The following is a 21,248-nucleotide window of genomic DNA, read 5'->3' on the forward strand; positions in this document are numbered from 1 at the left end:
TATATATATATGTATATATAGTTATATTATATTTTATCCTTCATTGTATCTAACTTTATTTTTTCTATACACATAGGGTTTTTTCTTCTAAAAAATTTGGGGTACAACTTCTTCTAATAGATCAAAATACACCCTAAATCTAGTACAGGGCTTTGTTCTAGTCTCCAGCCTGAGCAAATTCTCTCCACTTTCTTTTTCTTTATTCTCCCAACCAAGTTATCTTACCAAATCCTTTTTTAGAAATTAAAAAAAAATCTTCTTCATAGTCATATTTCACCCTTTCATTGTGTTTGCCTTTATATATGTTTTTCATTCTTTAAAATCTGGGGAGGTAGTTTCTTCTAAGAGACCAAAATACTCCCAAAATTAACTGGGTGACCCTGTTCTAGTCACCAGTCTAATATATATATATATATATTTCTTTTTTATATTTTTTCTTTATTTGTTTTCATTTTTTAATTTTTTTTCTGAAATTTTATCCCCTTTCTTCTGCCCACAATTTGGGGTCTCTTCTGATTTGGTTAAAGCACATTTTCCTGAGGTCATTGCCACCATTTTAGTATTTTGTTTTCTTGTTCATATATTCTTATCCGGATAAAATGACAAGGTGGAAAAACTCACCACAAAAAAAAAAAAAAAAAAAAAAAGAGCAAAAGGCATTACCAAAGGCTAGGGACCTAATCAATATAGACATTGGTAATATGTCAGATCTAGAGTTCAGAATGATGATTCTCAAGGTGCTAGCTGGGCTTGAAAAAGACAGGGAAGATATTAGAGAAACCCTGACTGGAGAAATAAAAGCTCTTTCTGGAGAAATAAAAGAACTAAAATCTAACCAAGTTGAAATCAAAAAAGCTATTAACGAGGTGCAATAAAATAAATGGACACTCTTACTGCTAGGATAAATGAGGCAGAAGAGAGAATTAGTGATATAGAAGACCAAATGACAGAGAAAAAAGAAGCTGAGGAAAAGAGAGACAAACAACTACTGGACCACGAGGGGAGAATTCGAGAGATAAGTGATAACATAAGAAGAAACAACATTGGAATAATTGGAATTCCAGAAGAAGAAGAAAGAGAGAGGGGAGCAGAAGGTATATTGGAGATAATTATTGTAAAGAATTTCCCTAATATGTCAAAAGGAACAAGCATCAAAATCCAGGAGGTGCAGAGAACCTCCCTCAAAATCAATAAGAATAGGTCAACACCCCATCACCTAATAGTAAAATTTACAAGTCTTAGAGACAAAGAGAAAATCCTGAAAGCAGCCTGGGACAAGAAGTCTGTAACATACAATGGTAAAAACATTAGATTGGCAGCAGACTTATTTATAGAGACCTGGCAGGCCAGAAAGAACTGGCATGATATATTCAGAGCACTAAACGAGAAAAACATGCGCCAAGAATACTATATCCAGCTAGGCTATCATTGAAAATAGAAGGAGAGATAAAAAGCTTTCAGGACAAACAAAAACTGAAAGAATTCGGAAACACCAAACCAGCTCTACAGGAAATATTGAAAGGGGTCCTCTAAGCAAAGAGAAACCCTAAAAGTAGTAGATCAAAAAGGAACAGAGACAATATACAGTAATAGTCATCTTACAGGCCATACAATGGCACTAAATTCATATCTCTCAATAGTTACCCTGAATGTAAATGGGCTAAATGCCCCAATCAAAAGACACAGGGTATCAGAATGGATAAAAAAACAAAACCCACCAATATGCTATCTACAAGAAACTCATTTTAGACCCAAAGACACCTCCAGACTTAAAGTGAGGGGGGTGGAAAACAATTTACCATGCTAATGGACATCAAAAGAAAGCTGGGGTGGCAATCCTTGTATCAGATCAATTAGAGTTTAAGCCAAAGACTATACTAAGAGATGAGGAAGGACACTATATCATACTCAAAGGGTCTGTCCAACAAGAAGATCTAACAATTTTAAATATCTATGCCCCTAACATGGGAGCAGGCAACTATATAAACCAATTAATAACAAAATCAAAGAAACACATCGACAATAATACAATAATAGTAGGGGATTTTAACACTCCCCTCACTGAAATGGACAGATCATCCAAGCAAAAGATCAAAAGGAAATAAAAGCCTTAAATGACACACTGGACCAGATGGACATCACACATATATTCAGAACATTTCATCCCAAAGCAACAGAATACACATTCTTCTCTAGTGCACATGGAACATTCTCCAGAATAAATCACATCCTGGGTTATCAATAAAATCTCAACCGGTATCAAAAGATTGGGATCATTCCCTGCATATTTCAGACCACAATGCTCTGAAGTTAGAACTCAATCACAAGAGGAAATATGGAAAGAACCCAAATACATGGAGACTAAACAGCATCCTTCTAAACAATGAATGGGTCAACCAGGAAATTAAAGAAGAATTGAAAAAAATTCATGGAAACAAATGATAATGAAAACACAATGGTTCAAAATCTGTGGGACACAGCAAAGGCAGTCCTGAGAGGAAAATATATAGTGGTACAAGCTTTTCTCAAGAAACAAGAAAGATCTCAAATACACAACCTAACCCTACACCTAAAGGAGCTGGAGAAAGAACAACAAAGAAAGCCTAAATGCAGCAGGAGAAGAAAAATAACAAAGATCAGAGCAGAAATCAATGAAATAGAAACCAAAATAATAATAGGACAAATCAATGAAGTAGGAGCTGGTTCTTTGAAAGAATTAATAATATTAATAAACCCCTGGCCAGATTTATCAAAAAGAAAAGAAAAGGACCCAAATTAATAAAATCATGAATGAAAGAGGAGAGATCACAACCAAAAACAAAGAGATACAAACAATTATAAGAACAAATTATGAGCAGCTATACGCCAGCAAATTTGACAATCTGGAAGAAATGAATGCATTCTTAGAGACATATAAGCTACTAAAACTGAACCAGGAAGAAATAGAAAACCTAAACAGACCCATCACCAGTAAGGAGATTTAAACAGTCATCAAAAATTTCCGAACAAACAAGAGCCCAGGGCCAGATGGCTTCCCAGGGGAATTCTACCAAACATTTAAAGAAGAATTAATTCCTATTCTCCTGAAACTGTTCCCAAAAAAATGGAAATGGAAAGAAAACTTCCAAACTCATTTTATGAGGCCAGCATCACCTTGATCCCAAAACCAGACAAGGATCCCATCAAAAAAGAGAACTACAGACCAATATCCTTGATGAACACAGATGCAAAAATTCTCACCAAAATATGAGCCAATAGGATCCAATGGTACATTAAAAGGATTATTCTCCATGACCAAGTGGGATTTATTCTAGGGCTGCAAGGTTGGTTCAACATCTGCAAATCAATCAATGTGATACAATACATTAATAAAAGAAAGAACAAGAACCATGTGATACTCTCAATAGATGCTGAAAAAGCATTTGACAAAGTACAGCATCCTTTCTTGATCAAAACTTTTCAAATTGTAGGGATAGAGGGCACGTACCTCAATATCATCAAACCCATCTATGAAAAACCCACCACGAATATCATTCTCAATGGAGAAAAACTGAAAGCTTTTCTGCTAAGGTCAGGAACATGGCAGGGATGTCCATTATCACCACTGCTATTCAACATAGTACTAGAAGTCCTAGTCTCAGAAATCAGACAACAAAAAGAATTAAAGGCATCCAAATTGGCAAAGAAGAAGTCAAACTATCACTCTTTGCAGATGATATGATACTATATGTGGAAAACCCAAAAGACTCCACTCCAAAAGTGCTAGAACTTGTACAGGAATTCAGTAAAGTGTCAAGATATAAAATCAATGCACAGAAATCAGTTGCATTTCTCTACACCAACAACAAGACAGAAGAAAGAGAAATTAAGGAGCCAATCCCACTTACAATTGCACCCCAAACTATAAGATACCTAGGAATAAACCTAACTGAAGAGGCAAAGAATCTATAATCAGAAAACTATGAAGTACTCATGAAAGAAATTGAGAAAGACACAAAGAAATGGAAAACTTTTCCATGCTCATGGATTGGAAGAACAAATATCGTGAAAAAGTCTATGCTACCTAAAGCAATCTACACATTAAATGCAATCCCTATCAAAATCCCATCCATGTTTTTCAAATAAATGGAACAAATAATCCTAAAATTTATATGGAACGAGAAAAGACCTCAAATAGCCAAAGGAATATTGAAAAAGAAACCAAAGTTGGTGGCATCACAATTCCAGACTACAAGCTCTATTACAAAGCTGTCATTATCAAGCCAGTATGGTACTGGCACAAAAACAGACTCATAGATCAATGGAACAGAATAGAGAGCCCAGAAATAGACCCTCAACTCCATGGTCAAGTACCTTCAACAAAGCAGGAAAGAATGTCCAATGGAAAAAAGATAGCCTCTTCAACAAATGGTGTTGGGGAAATTGGACAGCCACATGAGGAAAAATGAAACTGGACCATTTCCTTACACCACACACGAAAATAGAATCAAAAGGGATGAAGAACCTCAATGTGACAAAGGAATCCATCAAGATCCTTGAGGAGACCACAGGCAGCAACCTCTTCGACCTCAACTGCAGCAAATTCTTCCTAGGAATATCGCCAAAGGCAAAGAAAGCAAGGGCTAAAATGAACTATCGTGCAAAAGCTTTTGCACAGCAAAGGAAACAGTTAACAAAACCAAAAGACAACTGACAGAATGGGGGAAGATATTGCAAGCAACATATCAGATAAAGGGCTAGTATTCGAAATCTATAAAGAGCTTATCAAACTCAACACCCAGAGAACAAATAATCCAATCAAAAAATGGGCAGAGGACATGAACATGAACAGACATTTCTGCAAAGAAGACATCCAGATGGCCAACAGACATATGAAAAAGTGCTCCACATCACTCAGCATCAGGGAAATGCAAAACCACAATGAGATACTACCTCACACCAGTCAGAATGGCTAAAATTAACAAGTCAGGAAATGACAGATGCTGGCGAGGATGTGGAGAAAAGGGAATTCTCCTACACTATTGGTGGGAATGCAAGCTGATGCATCCACTCTGGAAAACAGCAAGGAGGTTCCTTGAAAAGTTTAAAATAGAGCTACCCTATGACCCAATTGCACTACTGGGTTTTACCCTAAAGATACAAATGTAGTGATCCAAAGGGGCACATGCACCCAGATGTTTATAGCAGCAATGTCCACAGTAGCTCAACTATGGAAAGAACCTAGATGTCCATCAACATATGAATGGATAAAGAAGAAGTGGTATATATATACAATGGTATACTATTCAGCCAACATAAAAAGATTTCAAAATGAAATCTTTCCATTTACAATGATGTGGATGGAACTGGAGGGTATTATGCTTAGCGAAATAAGCCAATCAGAGAAAGACAGCTTTCATATGATCTCCCTGATATGAGGAAGTAGAGATGCAACATGGGGGATTTGGGGGGTAGGAAAGGAATAAATGAAACAAGATGGGATCAGGAGGGAGATAAACCATAAAAGACTCTTAATCTCAGAAAAGAAGCTGAGTGTTGCTGGGGGTGGGAGAGGGGTAGGGAGAGGGTGGTGGGGTTATGGACTTTGGGGAGGGTATGTACTATGGTGAGTGCCATGAAGTGTGTAAACCTGGCAATTCACAGACCTGTACCCCTGGGGCTAATAATACATTATATGTTTATATATTTAAAAAAAAAGGACATGTATTAAGTACCTACTATGTTCCAAGAATAGTTTAAGATCTTAAGAATACAGAAGTGAAAAAAAAAAGGTAAAATTTCTCCCTCACTTAATTTATCCTAATAAAGAAACACAGATGACAAAGAAAATGAAGAAGGAAAAATATACTATTTGCTCATCCAAGGAGTATATTTTGAGGGCACCAAGTGCTTGAGGAAGGCACTGTGGATTGACCAGTGAACCAAAGAGATGAAGATTCCTACCTAACAGACTTTACATTCTAAGGTGAGAAAACGGAAAACATGTATATTACAATATGTCATGTGTTAGCTGGTTGTAAACTCTATGGAGAAAAATTAAGCTTGGAAGAGGGACAGAGCCTATCAGGTAGATGAGGATTATGATTTTAAACAGGGTCACCAGCAAAGCCCTCCAAGTTCATAACTAGACAAAGACTTGAAGGAGGTGAGCAAATTAGCTGCATGGACATCTGGGAGAGGAACATTTGTGGGGAAGAAACAAAACAATAACAAATTTCCCTGAAGCAGGAGTGTGACTGGAACCTTAGATGAACTGCCAGGAGGCCAGTGTGGCAAAGGATAGAGTGGGAGACGATGTGGGACATGAAGTCAGGGAAGTAAGGGAGTGGTGGGGTCATGAGTCCAGTCTGTGTATCCCTTTGAAAGCCATTGGAAAGGCTTGGGCTTTCACCATGAACAGAGTAAGAAGTTATTAGAATGCTTTTAGCAGAAGAGTTGCATGATCTGATGATTATACCTCTATCTTACAGATGAGGAAACAGATTCAGAAGGTTCAGCAGATTGCCTAAAATCACACAACTAGGAATTGACAGGCCTGTGAGGAGAACCATATACTCTTTGACAGGAAAAGACAAAAGCAATTGGCCCTTTGTGTGGAAGTCTTAGACTGGGGGGTGGGGAGGGGTGTTGGGATAAAGGATAAAACATACTATTTGCACTGGAAAAATGGATGGAGTAGGTGAGAGGGCGGGGTCTATGAAGGACTATGATCCAGTGGATTCTTTTTGCAGTAATATATTAGGGAAACACAGAACTCCCTGAATCCCTTTGTATCCTAAAATGCAAAGAAGAGGCAGTTGCTACTGAAAATGTCAGGGGGTGGTCCTTAAGACCAATGGCAATTAAATAGCTCTACAAAGTGGTACATAAACCCAAGGGACTAGTGACCTTGTGTATGTTGCAAGAGAAATAAATGGGTCATGGAAGGGTTGACAGAAGTTCAAGGAAACTAAACCCTATGGGTCATTCCAGGAGAAACAGCGATATATGGGTAACAATTTTCCCTGGCCTCTGTAATTAAGAGTGTCCTAGTGTTGTCTTGCCTTGTGTTTCTGGCCCAGACACAGCCCAGACTCTGATCCAGGTTGGAGTTGGGGTTCTCATATTCCAGTGACCAACATGTGCACACAGTGGGAAACCTCTGTGACTCTCCCTTCACGTATGTGAAAACAGTCTTTGATCCATAAATGATATTCTTTGATTACTTTCATTGGCTCCCCTTGTGATAGTTTTGGTGGGTTTGGGAAATAGAAAAGGAGGCAAGGATGAGACCAGGTGAGGGTGCTCCCTAGCGAGCCTGTTCATTGGCCACATGTTGTAATGGAACGTGCCCTGGATGGAATTCAGAAATTCCTGTCTAATGTTTGCTCCTACCTGAGCAAATTTCTTTCCTCCTCTGTGGGCCTCAGTCCCAATATAGTGGGGCCAAGCTCTGTGCTTGGAAAGGCCCTTGCTAGCCCTCCATCCCATGTTTCTACAATATAATAATCTAACAATCGAGGAGGAATCCCATATTGTCACTGGAATAATGGTTCAGAGGATCTCTGGCAAAATCTCAGACCTGAGCATGGAGTAGAGACACACACAGATATGGGATCTAAAGGAGGGGAATTCTGTAGTGTCTTCTCAGACACAGAAGTGAGATGTCTCATTGGATACCAATATGCCCGTGCCCTCCATCTCCCAGGTATCTGGCTTCTCACTTCCTCCTATTTCTCTTCCACAAAAAGGAGGGATCCAGATTTCGACCTTGAGTGCCTGCTGTCTCTGATCAAGGACAGCTCCCAGGATGTGAGGAGACCTGGGCCCTGCCTTCAGGGAGTCACATGTCAAATTGGGTACTTCCCCCTCTGGGTCTCCTGGTCAGAGTTGGGATACCGTTGAGTTGAAATCTTGGTTTGGTTCATGCACTCAGAGGTACAACTTCAAACATGCAATTCATGTCAGGATGCATTGATGCTGGTATTGTTAGGGACCTTAAAATAATCTAGTACATGTTTTCTGACTGTCCAAATGGTAAGTCCTAAAATGAGCTAACCAGAGGACTATAGAGAGCTTTTAAAGACCAGAAGGTCTTCCTAAGAAGAACAGCCCATTAGTCCAGATGAATCAGCTATTGCATTGTGTTAAGGCAGCGGCCAGACCCCATGATATGTATTAATCCCCTCTACCTTAGAGATGCCATAATTCTGAATCTGTGTTTCTGTATTCTGTGAATCCATGATTCTCTCTACATATTACCCTGTGAGTCTACCAGACTAGTATTGCATAAATCCATAGGTCTCTCTTTCTATGTGCTTGTGTCCAAAGAGATAAGTGGGCCCTTTTGGGAATAACCCTGTGACTCACCCTCACACTTGTACCAGTCATCTGACTTCTCCATACCTCAATTTCCCAGCCTATAAAATGGGTGGGACACAGCCCCCCACCTCTTTTGGTGGCTCGTGGAAACTGTATCTCTCACCAGAGATATTAGTGCTTCCTGAAGATGTTAAACCCATTAGTGACAGCTTAGCCCCACAGAGGAGGAAGTGAGCCAATCAGAGCTCATGGATGGCTCAAGGTGCACAGATTGGCTAATAGTAGGATGTCATTGGCCATATGGAGGAAGGAGGTTGGTTTAGGGTGTACTGTCATTGGAAAGCACACTCATTCAGTCAATCATTCATTCATTGGTCTAGTTAGTGTTCTCCAGGTCCTCCAGTTGAGCCAGATGATATACAGTGAATGTGTCCACAGTTATAAATGCATAGAAATTATGGTCTAGTGGGAATGACTCCATGAATAGTGAGGGTATAAATACATTTCCTTTGTAGGATAAGCCTCTACAATCATAGAATATCATAGCCAGGAGGGGCTTCACTGACTATTTTATGGTGGAAGATAAAAAGCGTAGAGATAGCAGAACACATGGGGGCCACACTATGAGGCAATGACAGAATCAGAACTAGGATGAGTTTCATTTGTGTTTTGAACTATCTCTCTTGTTTTGTTGATGTGCCTTAAAATGATTGCCCTTCTATGGCATTTTTTTTCTGTAGAGAGTGGGGTTGTCCCATCCTATGTCTGAGTTATAAGACTTCTTAATAACTGTGTCTGTTGGTCTGCTAAAAGGTATAGTTCTTAAAGCATCCTGTATTTCAACACTAAAAACAGCTGTTTTGGCAGAAAAAAAAAGAAGAGTAAATTTGGGTTCAAATTCTGGATCTACTACTTTAAGCTATGTGAGCTTTGGCAGGTTTTTAAAACTTATTTAAGACACTATTATGGAGACTAAATGTGATGAACTAACCATGTGATATGTATGGCCCCAGTAAAAGATCATTCTTGTCCCATTGTTCTCATAAAACATCAGGCCTGGATGCCAGCTGAGGTGGGACACAGAATAGGTAATGGAATAACCTAACACCACTTTCACAGATGGTAGGTTTCACAGATGAAGCTATGGAGTGCTACAAGCCCACCCAACACAGGAATGATGGGGGAAAGCAGGAAACTTTCCAAGTCTGGGGCAGAATCTCCCCCTTGCTTCCTCCAAACCGCTCAGGGGAAGACCCTGCAAGACCTGGCTTGGGCTGGGGAAGTGTCTGAGGACTAGTGGGGGTTTGTCTTCTTTGTTGAGGAAATTGGAAGCTTTAAGATTTATGGTCATGGAAAAATTGGGATCCGTTATGGACAAATGTAGAAACACTTTTTCCTTACGTGCTGTTGGGCCACAGTGGGGCCTGCACTACTGATCTGAGGGAGTGGTAGTTTGCAACTAGGGCTTGGCTCAGGATCAAGATACCTTTCTGCATTGGGCAACTTGATATGGATCAGTGAGAAGAGCGTGGGCTCTGTAAATAAGCAGGCCTGGGTTCAAGTGATACTCCATTGCCTACCAATGGGACTACCTTGGTGAAATAGGCCTCTGGGTCTTAGTTTCCTTGTAAAATAGGACTAGTATAACTTACCTCACAAGATGTGCTTAATATATATCATTGCCATTTTTCTTGCTGTATTTACTGCACTGAAGAAAGGGAAGGAGGCAGATATTCAGGGACAGTGTTATGTCCAGAAATAAAAGGCATGTTGTAGCAATAAAGACCATGGCTTATGAAGGCAGACTGCATTTATGTGAATTCTAGCTTCTTACCTAATTGCTTTGTGACAATGGGGAACTTCCTTAATCTTTTAGGGCCTCAGTTACAGGGTCTTCTGTAAATGTACACCCCTATGAACTGTTTGGCACATATGAAGCATTCAGTTAAATGTTAGAGTTTACAATTGTTATCACACAGTGTTCATTTGGCTGGAATTCCCACTGTGCTGGTATCTAGGCCCAGTATTGAGGTCCAGAAAGGTGAGGATGAAGAGTTTATAGGGCATGTAAAGTTGAGGATGTGGGATATAGGGCATGATAAACTGAGTAGAGACACCCTAGATATAGAGGCTGAGCTCTGAGATCATTAAGCACCCACCCAGTTTCCTAAATAAACAGAATAACCTGCCAGTCCATGGAGCAAACCCGGAGTTCTTGGGGGGGGGGGGGGGCTTTACTGCCATCCTGAGGCAGAGACCACTGGGACCAGCAACCCAAACCAGCAGGACCCACCATGGGGCCCCTCAGAAAGAAGTCACTATGCAGGCTGAGGAGAGGCACAATATAGCTTTTGGCACAGTGTATGAAAAATTGAGATGCTAACTGTATTTTGAAAAAGTCCTTGAAGACTCATGTGACCTAGAAACAGCTCCATAGGTACAGATCTCATAGGAATCTCCACTCTCATAACTTCTAGAGAAAGAAGGCTGACTTGTTTCATGAAGAAGGCCAAAGGAATCATTTATCTTGTGTTCAGGAAAATTCAATGTCAAGCAGAGACATGCCCTGCCTCTGAGTGAAGAGCCAGGCATACTGGGGAGGAATCTCACCAATGCAGTGCCAGCCCTGGTCCTCGTGATCTCTTCTGCTTCATTCAGATGCCATTAAATTGCCTCACTGCCACCCTATAAAAGGCCTTCCTAGTGGCCAGCATCTCAGATCCTTGGCCTCTCCCCGTCTTGCTCCGTCAGCGAAGAAGGTAAGTCTATGCCTGGGTTAGGGATACAACTAGGAAGGAGAGGTGACATTGGGGTGGGTTGAAGGTGGTCAAAATGAGGCATGAGGGTAGCCATTGAAGGAGCTAGGGTAGAGCTGGCGGGAAGTGCAGAGACTGGGGTCTGAGGGGGAGAGGCAGAGGTACAGAACTAGGGCCAAGCTGTTGGTCCTGTGTGAGAAGGGGTTGTCAGAGAACAACGACACTTTCTCTCCCTGAGTGCAGTTGTGCAGTCCTCTCATGTATCCATTTATGTGGTGAAGTGATAGTCCAGCCGGCCTGAAGAGCAAATGGTGGAAACTCAAACTCCAGACTTGTCATGCTCTGTAGGGCTCAACTTGAGACTCACATTGGTTCTGGGTCTACTGACAAGAACTTGCTTTCCCTGGGTACTGCCTGGCCTGGCAGGAAGGAGTAAGAAAGCCAGTCCTGAGAGAGCTGGCAATGAGGGGAAATAATGTTCTAAGGAGAATCTGTAATACAGGCAACAAAGTGAGTAAGAAAAGAGGAGGCTTGGAGAATTGGGTAGAAACAGACATCACTCCTTCCAGCCCTTCATTTTCCACTATGGAAACTGAGGCACATGTCCAGCAACAGGCACAAGAGCCAAGCAAGATCCCTGGCTTTGAGTCCACCCTATGTCAGGTCTGAGTGCCTGTGACCTTCTCAAAAGTGTTCCTGCTTACAGATCATTCTATTCATATGGGATGCTGAGGGTTTCCCTGGAAACCTTCTAGTTCTGATGAGACCTTTCTTTTCAGATTTTACAAAACCACAGGAAGATGTGTGATCAGCAGAAGCAGCAACAGTTCCCCCCATCTTGTGTGAAAGGTTCTGGATTGGGAGCTGTGCAGAGTACCAAAGGTACCTCTGTGAAATGCCCAGCTCCATCCCAGACCCAAACCTATGTGAAATGTGTAACTCCTTGCCAGACTCAGACCTATGTAAAATGCCCATCTCCATGCCCAACTCAGACCTATGTGAAATGTGTAACTCCTTGCCAGACTCAGACCTATGTTAAAGGCCCACCTCCATGCCCGACTCAGACCTATGTGAAATGTATAACTCCTTGCCAGACTCAGACCTATGTGAAATGCCCAGCTCCTTGTCAGACGTACATGAAGTGCCCAGCTCTGTGCCAGACAACCTATGTGAAGTGCCCAACTCCCTGCCAGACCCAGACTTGCTATGGTCAGGGCCCTTCTCCTGGCCAGACCTACTATATTCAGGCTCCTGCAAGTAGCTTGACCACCTCATGCGGTGCACCTGATCCATGCTCTGCACCCTGTTCCACCAGCTACTGCTGCCTGGCTCCCCGGACCTTCGGGGTGAGTCCCCTGAGACGCTGGGTCCAAAGGCCCCAAGACTGCAACTCAGGATCATCTGGCTGCTGCGAAGATTCTGGGTGCTGCAGCTGTGGGGGCTGCAGTTGTGGTGGCTGTGGCTCTGGGTGCTGCTGCTTGGGAATTATCCCCATGAGGTCCCGAGGTCCTGCATGCTGTGATCGTGATGATGACTGCTGTTGTTAAATACAAAACAGCCTTGCTCCACCTTCTGGAACATTCACCAGCCTCTGGCCCCACTTCCCTATATTCCCAATGATGTAGAATCTCATTGCTTCACTGTGTACTTTGCTTCTCTATGAAGGCAACCTGCTGGAGTTAACGCTCTCCCCAAACTTTGGCAAGAATAAAGCTCTGAATGCAATTCATAATGGTGTCCTGTCTATTTGGTCCATATTTCTACTTTTCTATCAGAAACTCTTCCTCTCTTCTTCTTGCTTCTCAACTAGAGGAAAGGTCTGCATGGACATGAATAAGCAGACCAAGCTGGAATAATCCTAGCCTGGGATTCTGGACCATTCTAGAATGCCCCTAATAAACTTCCCCATGCAAGTTAGCTGGAGATTTGGGGGTCAGAAGATGCCTTTTTCCTGCCCTCTGATGAGTGTAAGGAGAGGGATTGGCTATGCTTAGGCTCTCATGGTAGCATGATTGTTGCATGTGAACTCAGGGTTCAGCTTCCTGGATGTTGAAGGGTCTGTGAAATCAGATCTCTTCAGGAGCCTTAAGAAGATGCCCCTTGCTTGTGTGGGAGTGGCTCTATGGATTCCATTATCTCATCTGATGGGTTTGGCCCCCTGAAGCCCCAGAGGAAAGACCTGAGGGAAAGCATGGGGAACCACCCTCAGGTGGTTTCCACTCAGCAGGTGGAAATTCCCCACGTTAGCCAGGGAGACAGCCCTAGGAGTGAGCCTCTTGGCTTAAGCATCTGGTCCTGGGCTTCCTCACTAGCACTTCCTCCTCCATTACTTTGATAACCCGGGGGTTTGGGGTGGGTTTTTATAGCTAGAAACTGTAAACCCACACAGCAAAAAGGAAATAAGTAGGGGGTAAGTGCTCTTCAGCACAATCCCACAAACCCTGGTGCATGAGCAGAGGTGGCAGCACTTTTGGTGAATATGTAAAGGAACATTCCAACTAGAACTGGGAAATTGAGTTCGTTTTTAAGCAACCTCTCTCGGGTTATGCTGGGACACTTGTGGAGTATCATCTGGACTACTGTGCTGCCTTGGAATATCTAAGTCACCCATGATCCCCCAAATCACACTCCATCCCTCCAGCCAAACTCACTGCAGCCAGATCTCTGGGCACCATGATCTCCTCTCGTACCACCTAGTAGCTCTGGCAATGTTGGTCTCTGTGCTGCTCCTTCAGCAATGAATGTGGGCATGTAATGTTTTTATATTTATTAATTAAAAATTAGGTAAGTAGCACAAACTATGTAAACATTCGAATAGTATAGTTGATGTTTGAATAATGCAGGGGTTAGGGGCGCCAATCTCCCCTATAGTCTAAAATCCACACTTCTGACTCCGCGGAAAGGTAACTACTAATAGCCTACTGTTCACCTTACTGATAAGATAATCAATTAACACATATTTTGTATGTTATGTGTATTTTATACTGTATTCTTATAATGAAGTGAGCTAGAGAAAAGGAAGTATTATTGAGAAAATCATAAGACAGAGAAAATACACTTATAATACTGTATTCATTGAAAAAAAAAATATAATTGGACCTGTACAGTTCGAATCCATGTTGTTCGAGGATCAACTGCATGACTTTTATAGACAAAAATTACTTTTTAATTTCCAATTCCATCTCCTCTCCCTCATATCAGGGAGATCATATGACAGTTGTCTTTCTCTGATTGACTTATTTCGCTAAGCATGATACCCTCTAGTTCCATCCACGTTGTCGCAAATGGCAAGATTTCATTTCTTTTGATGGCTGCATAGTATTCCATTATATATATATACCACATCTTCTTTATCCATTCGTCTGTTGATGGACATCTAGGTTCTTTCCATAGTTTGGCTATTGTAGACATTGCTGCTATAAACATTCGGGTGCACGTGCCCCTTCGGATCACTACGTTTGTATCTTTAGGGTAAATACCCAGCAGTGCAATTGCTGGGTCATAGGGTAGTTCTATTTTCAACATTTTGAGGAACCTCCATGCTGTTTTCCAGAGTGGTTGCACCAGCTTGCATTCCCACCAACAGTGTAGGAGGGTTCCCCTTTCTCCGCATCCTCGCCAGCATCTGTCATTTCCGGACTTGTTAATTTTAGCCATTCTGACTGGTGTGAGGTGGTATCTCATTGTGGTTTTGATTTGTATTTCTCTGATGCCGAGTGATATGGAGCACATCCTATTCCAGGGATGACCCTGGATTAGAGTTTTGATTAGATCTTTGTCTAGCCCCACCGTGGCCCAACATATGTAGAGAATGGATAGCATCCTAAAAGCCCAGCCCATCACTGATGTGTCAGTAAAGTATTGTTGGGAATCCATTTTATAACTCATAATAAACTTCTAAAATTCCCATTTTCTCTCCTCTTCAATTCTCCCATATCTTGAGCACAGATGCTCAAGCTTCCTTCACTGAGAGCCCCCAAATCCTCTCTAACATCTAGACAGTGTAGCTTCTTTGTCTCCTTCTCCCTTGCCACCCCCTCAACCCAGCAGACCCAAGTCTGGTCCTGGTTGTGTAGCCTGAACCTCCCTGGCTGATTTGCTAGTTTTCTCTATTCTTTGCCCAATCCTGGGATTCTCCTTTCTAGAGGAACTCACCCAGGAAGAAAAACCTCTCCTTTTCTCCCAGCTGTCTAGCTCTATGCCATTCTGTTCATTTTGTACAGGGAAGAGAAAAGAGACTATAAAGTTTAAAAGGCAAACACATAATTCTCTTGGTACAGAGCATAAGTAAAAGAAATGTAGAAGAAAGAAAACACATGGATTAGTAAATGTCAACCCATTACATAGCCTGAAGATTGCTCTATGATGACCTATTTTCATTTAATAGTGAATATTCAACTCAATATTGAAATTTAATTGAAATATTCAACTCAAGTTTTGGTTAGTACATATAATTGTATCTTTTTCTCTTTGTTGTTTGCTTTCTGACATTTCTGTCGTCTGGCTAAGCAGTGATATATTTAACCACCCCCTTATTGCCCTTTTTGACATGTATTTTGATTTCTCTTTCTTTTTTTCTCCTTCTGTCTTTCTTTCTCTTGATTTTTGCCTCACTTTGTCTCTTTCTCATTATTGTATGAGTTGCTATTAAGGTCTTTGTAAATATTTTAAACATTTTATGTTGAAATATAAAAGTATAGAAAAGTACACAAATCATAAGTTCATCATTCAACAAACACATCTCTATAGCTACCACCTAGATCCAAGAAAGTTAATGTCATGTTGAAAGCAAATCAAAGTCTCTGATCCCCAAAGAGCGGGGCACTAAGTTTGGAGGCATGAGGTGGAGCAGAATAGAAATATCCTTCTACAACTCCAGAGCTTTGGAAGAGCGCTGCTTGTGTGCAAGGGATGTATATGTAGGAAAGTCCATGTGAGGAGAAGCAGCCAATGGAATCCAGGCTTTAAAGTCACCCCAGGTGTATAGTTAGGAGTACCTCCAAAAGAACCCCAACACATGGTGCTGGACTCCCCTGCCTTATACAGACCTCAGGATACTGAGAAGCCAGACGCCAGAACCTGAGAAGCCTGTGTGAGCTTGGCCAGTCTGGAAGTAACTTTTGTGTCTGATTTTCATTAATTCATCTAACAAATAGATGCTGAACAACTATTTTCTTCCAGGCACCATCACTGCCATTTTGGAGTTTACAGCAAAGAGGGAGAATAAACAATAAAAACCCAATAAATAAATGTAAAGGTGCACAGCTATGAAGGGTACTGGGTGCCCTGACATCCTGCAATATACAGATTTTACCTGTTCAGGGAGATCAGAAAGGACTTCTTTGAGAAAGTGCAAATCAATCTCAAGGTTGATTAACTCAAGGAGTTAATTACTGAGCAACAAAGAAAGGCCTCTCCAGGCAGAGGCAGAAGCACAGCCTGGGACTCTGTGGGAGGAGGGGACCTGACAGGAGTAAGGAGCTGAAGGGAGAGAGTGCACAGTGAGACAGAAGGGCAGGAGTATCTGATGGGTGCTACTACGGGTGGGGATGGATGGTGTTGCTGGAGATATCCATTCAGCCAAAGGGAGCTGTTGTGAGGTTTCAGGGAGGCAGGTGGTAAATACTATATTATTTGTGCCTCTTAAAGTTTATTTTTCTCTGCAAAAATAATTCCTATTCAGAGAGAGTCAATTATCATATGGTTTCACTTATTTGTGGAACATAACAAATAGCATGGAGGACATGGGGAGTTAGGAGAAGGGAGTTGGGGGAAATTGGAAGGGGAGGTGAACAATGAGAGACTATGGACTCTGAAAAACAATCTGAAGGGTTTGAAGAGGTCGGGGGGTGGGAGGTTGGGGGAACCAGGTGATGGTTATTAGAGAGGGCACAGATTGCATGGAGCACTGGGTGTGGTGTAAAAACAATGAATACTATTACGCTGAAAATAAATTTAAAAAATGAATATAAAAAAATTTTACAATTAAAAAAATTCCTATTTTTAGAGCATATAAAGGATAATCTAAAACAACTACCTAGTAGCATTAATTTATCTGGCTCTTTCCTACCCTGCCCTGTGTAGCTGCCCAGTTCTGGGTCTGGCTTGTATAGGTACCATATGACAGCTTGGGCCACTCTGTGAGTAAAGGTGCCTTCAAGTGCCAGCATCAGGTGGTCTTTGCTCACAGCTGGTTCTCTCATCTCTACAATTGATGGGTTAGAAAAGAATACAATATTCAGTTTCAGGACGTTTTAAGGCAAATCAAAAGTTCTACCATGTTTTGTTTTTTTATAGTTAAACAAATCTTGATGTGTCATTTTTTATGTAAATTAATCCAGATTTCCTGACTCCTAGTCCCTCTACACTAATTATAGAGAACTTATTGGGAATAAGTTAAAGGAAATGGAAAGTCCAGAACATGAAGCAAATCCCTGGGAGATTGGGGACAGTGTGCTTGGATGTGCTGCTCTCCTGGGCTCTTTCAAGAGTCTGCTTTCCCACAGTTTTTCTGGAATAGAAAATTCTACTGACTTGAATCCTAATTCCACTTCCCTGTATAGACTAGTTTTTAATTATGTTTTCTCTCAGGAAAATGTTTATGCCAAAATTATTCACAAGTAAGTCTAATACATATAGATAGGCCTCATAATATTTCCAAATTTAAGAAATAAACATATAGTCAAATATATTTAAGTTTTTATTTTAAAATACATTATACATATATTGTCTTGAATGTATAACTAATATGATTAAATACCCATAAGAAAAAGGACTTGGATCTATTCTTGACATCTACAAGGAAGGACAGAAGGAATTGTCCTTTATTTAGTGAGGGCTTACTATGTGCTGGGCACAATGCTAGTTGCTTTACATGTGATGCCTCTCTTCTCTGAGCAATGAGATGAACGGTCTGGCAGGTGTGGGAGGAGCAACAGCCAGTGTTATGCAGACTGGGAACTTTGAGACAGACAGGCCCATTTATTGATATTATGACTTCGGACAAGTTATATGATCTCTTCACCCAGAGGGGTGGTGTCTCATAAAACTGCCTGAAATATTGTCAAGCAAAATCCATGAAGCCATTGTCCTGTTCCTGGTTGGAGGGGCTCAGTCTGTAAACCTGAAAGATACTTCGACTAAGAGAGTGACAATCATATCAGATGAGAACTATTAAGGGGTTCTCATGGTTTGAAATTTTACAGTTCTAAAGTAAAATGCAATGAGAGAAGGTTTTGTTTATGGATCTGATTATGAAAAGTTATACTGACGTTTAAAGTGACTGTAGTCTACCAGATTCTTCCACCTCTGTTCTCATGCCAGCTCTGCCATAGTACATTCTCTAAGACTGAATAAGGCACTTCACCCCTTTGAACCCCAGTGTCCATGTCTATAAAATTAGGAAGTTGGATGAAACAGTCACCAAAGGCTGTTTCTAGCCCTGACAGTCTATGCTTCCAATTTTTTGGCTCTTCCTTAAAGTTCAGACAGTGGAGCTTTCCAAGAGAATAGAAATGGGGTAGAAGTTTGATAGTTAACTGGTGGCCTCCCTTAAAGAGACATGGTTAGTGGGGCACTCAGATTAACAGCTCTTCCCTGGGGATTCAGTGCTTGACAATAAAGGAGAATCTAGGCCAGGTCTAAAGACAGAAGCTAGCTGGGAAAAATGTCACAATCAGATGTCATTCCTTGTCACGGGTGTAAACATCTCCACCCTGCTGATGATTGCTGATGGCACAATTAGCAAGTTGGTGTGTGGGACAGGGCAGGTGGATGATGTAGCAGGCATCTCTCCCCACAATAGGGATAAAGAGTGGAAGAGTATGTGTGGCTCCAAAGCACTGAGAAAAGCAGATAGTGATTAATATTTTCAGAGATCCTCATAGCCAGCCCTTGTGTCCAACCCCCATGCACATACTGCTGGGAGATGTGTTCACCTTAACCTATTAGACGATTTATAGGAGAGGGAATTAGGTCTTATCTGATTGATGTCCCAGAGTCTAGCATAGTGCAGGACTCAATATTTTCTTATAAAATAAAGAAATTAATCTTCCTTATTTATATGTCTATTCTATGGGAACTTTCTGTATTTTTTTTTTAATCCAGTCTGATTATCCAGGGAACAGCAGAGAAAACTCAGAGGCATAATTTCTATGGACTTCTCAGATAGAAAAATGTCAAGCTAAATACTATCAACCGTTCATTGAACCTGTCTCAGTGTTAAACACTCCATACATCCCACCTCTGACCACCAGGCTCTGCTCCAGCTCTTCACCCTACCCTGTTTTACTTTTTTTTTTTTTTAATATTTTTTTAAAATTTATTTTCAGCATAACAGTATTCATTGTTTTTGTACCACATCCAGTGCTCCATGCAGTGTGTGCCCTCTCTAATACCCACCACCTGGTTCCCCCAACCTCCCACCCCCCCACCTCTTCAAACACTTCAGATTACTTTTCTTCCTAGACTGCTTTATTACTAATACTATGTCATGTCTTTGTTTTGTTTTCTTACTAGATTGCCTTCCTACTAGATTGCTTTTCCAACTTCCTCAAAGGATTGAAAATACAGTCCCAAATAGAGGAACCATTATGAATTTATCACACAGCTGTGGGCTGGTGAACACTTTTCCTAAGATGTCTTTATTTTCAAAATTTCTCAGTTAAAATCTCTTCCAAAAACTTAAAAAGGGGCACAGCATTTCTGTGTGATATCTTAAATGAAAAGCTTTTTTTTCCTTTATTCTCAGTAAAATATGATTGGCAAAAATTGAATATATTTAAAGTGTACAACATGATATGATATATATATATAAAATGAAATGTTTGTTTTTTTTTTTATTTTTCAGCGTAACAGTATTCATTATTTTTGCACCACACCCAGTGCTCCATGCAATCCGTACCCTTCCCAACACCCACCACCTGGATCGCCCAACCTCCCACCCCTCACCCCCTCAGAACCCCCAGATTGTTTTTCAGAGTCCATAGTCTCTCATGGTTCACCTCCCCTTCCAATCAAAATCAAGCTGATTAACATATCCATGACATCACATAGTTACTGGTGTGTGTGTGTGTGTGTTTATCTATGTGTGTTTCTGGGTGAGTACATGTAAGATGTACTCTTTTAGCAAATTTAAAGTACACAGTACAGTATTATTAACTGTATTCACCATGCTGTATATTAGAGCCCCAGAACTTATTCATCTTATGCTTGAAAGTTTATACCCTTTATCGACATCTCCCATTTTCCACCCCCACCACTCCATTCTGTTTTTATGAATTTAACTGTTTTAGATTCCACATGGAAGTGAAATCACGTATTGTTTGTTTTTCTGTGTCTGGCTTATTTCATTCAGTATAATATCCTCCAAGTCTCCCATGTTGTTGTAAATGGCAGGATTCCCTTCTTTTTATAACTGAGTAATATCCCATTGTGTATATATATATCACATTTTCTTTATTCATCATCCATTAAAAGATGATTAGGTTGTTTCTGTATCTTGGCTATTGTGAATAATTAAGTTACTTCTTAATTGCCCACACTAGCAGGTCAGAAAGGTTTTTGTGTGTGTGGAGGTTTTTTTCCCTCTACTCATTTCCTATTTCCTGGCAAATGTCTGCCCATGAATGAAGAGGTCTATTGAAAAGAAATCTGTGTTGTTTATTTCTAGGCAGATCTACCTGACTATCCTTCCTCAGCAGGGATAGGGAGAAGGTAAAACTGTTTTCCCTGTGCCCTTAGCTCAATCTCCTGCATCTTCATGCCCATGTCTTGATACACATTCACATTCCTGCAGGTGTCTTAAAAAGAATGAGAGCGCCTTCATGGTTCAGAGTGGGGTAAGGAGAGAAACCCGCAACCTTTCTTCAAAACATGTATATTTTAAGAAGGCTAAGTTAGGCTTCCTTGTATCAGGAAAAACCAAATTCACTTATTAAAACTATAAAGTTTCATCAGAATTGTATTTTATAATCTCTCTTTTTAAAGAACTATTACACTTTTAATGGGGATTTTGGCAGATATATTTGAGAGGGGAAATAAACTCTTAATATTGTAAGAAATAATGGGAAATATTCAGGTTAACATAAATTCAGTTTATACAGTCCTTGCCCTTCTTGAGCCCACTGAATCATAGACAAGCAACCACCACTAATATCAATCCCATTATAGTTTTCATTAGTTATACTTCTC

At 40.8% G+C, this 21,248-nt stretch overlaps 1 protein-coding gene across 1 annotated transcript; it reads left to right on the forward strand.

The window, feature by feature from the left end:
* Positions 1 to 11,016: 11,016 nt before the first annotated feature.
* On the forward strand, positions 11,017 to 12,732 carry CUNH1orf68 (chromosome unknown C1orf68 homolog). Its single transcript, XM_032843647.1, has 2 exons — positions 11,017 to 11,060; positions 11,837 to 12,732. Exon 2 carries the CDS (start codon positions 11,858 to 11,860, stop codon positions 12,602 to 12,604), a length of 747 nt encoding a protein of 248 aa, XP_032699538.1. The 5' UTR covers positions 11,017 to 11,060; positions 11,837 to 11,857; the 3' UTR covers positions 12,605 to 12,732.
* Positions 12,733 to 21,248: the final 8,516 nt, after the last annotated feature.

Source organism: Lontra canadensis, unplaced genomic scaffold (genome assembly GCF_010015895.1).
Source record: "Lontra canadensis isolate GAN:19392208 unplaced genomic scaffold, GSC_riverotter_1.0 scaffold142, whole genome shotgun sequence".
NCBI classification, from domain to species: Eukaryota; Metazoa; Chordata; class Mammalia; order Carnivora; family Mustelidae; genus Lontra; species Lontra canadensis.

Excerpts from the sequence above, each read along its gene's own strand:
- CUNH1orf68 (XM_032843647.1), top strand. The coding sequence starts at position 11,858 with ATGTGTGATCAGCAGAAGCAGCAACAGTTCCCCCCATCTTGTGTGAAA.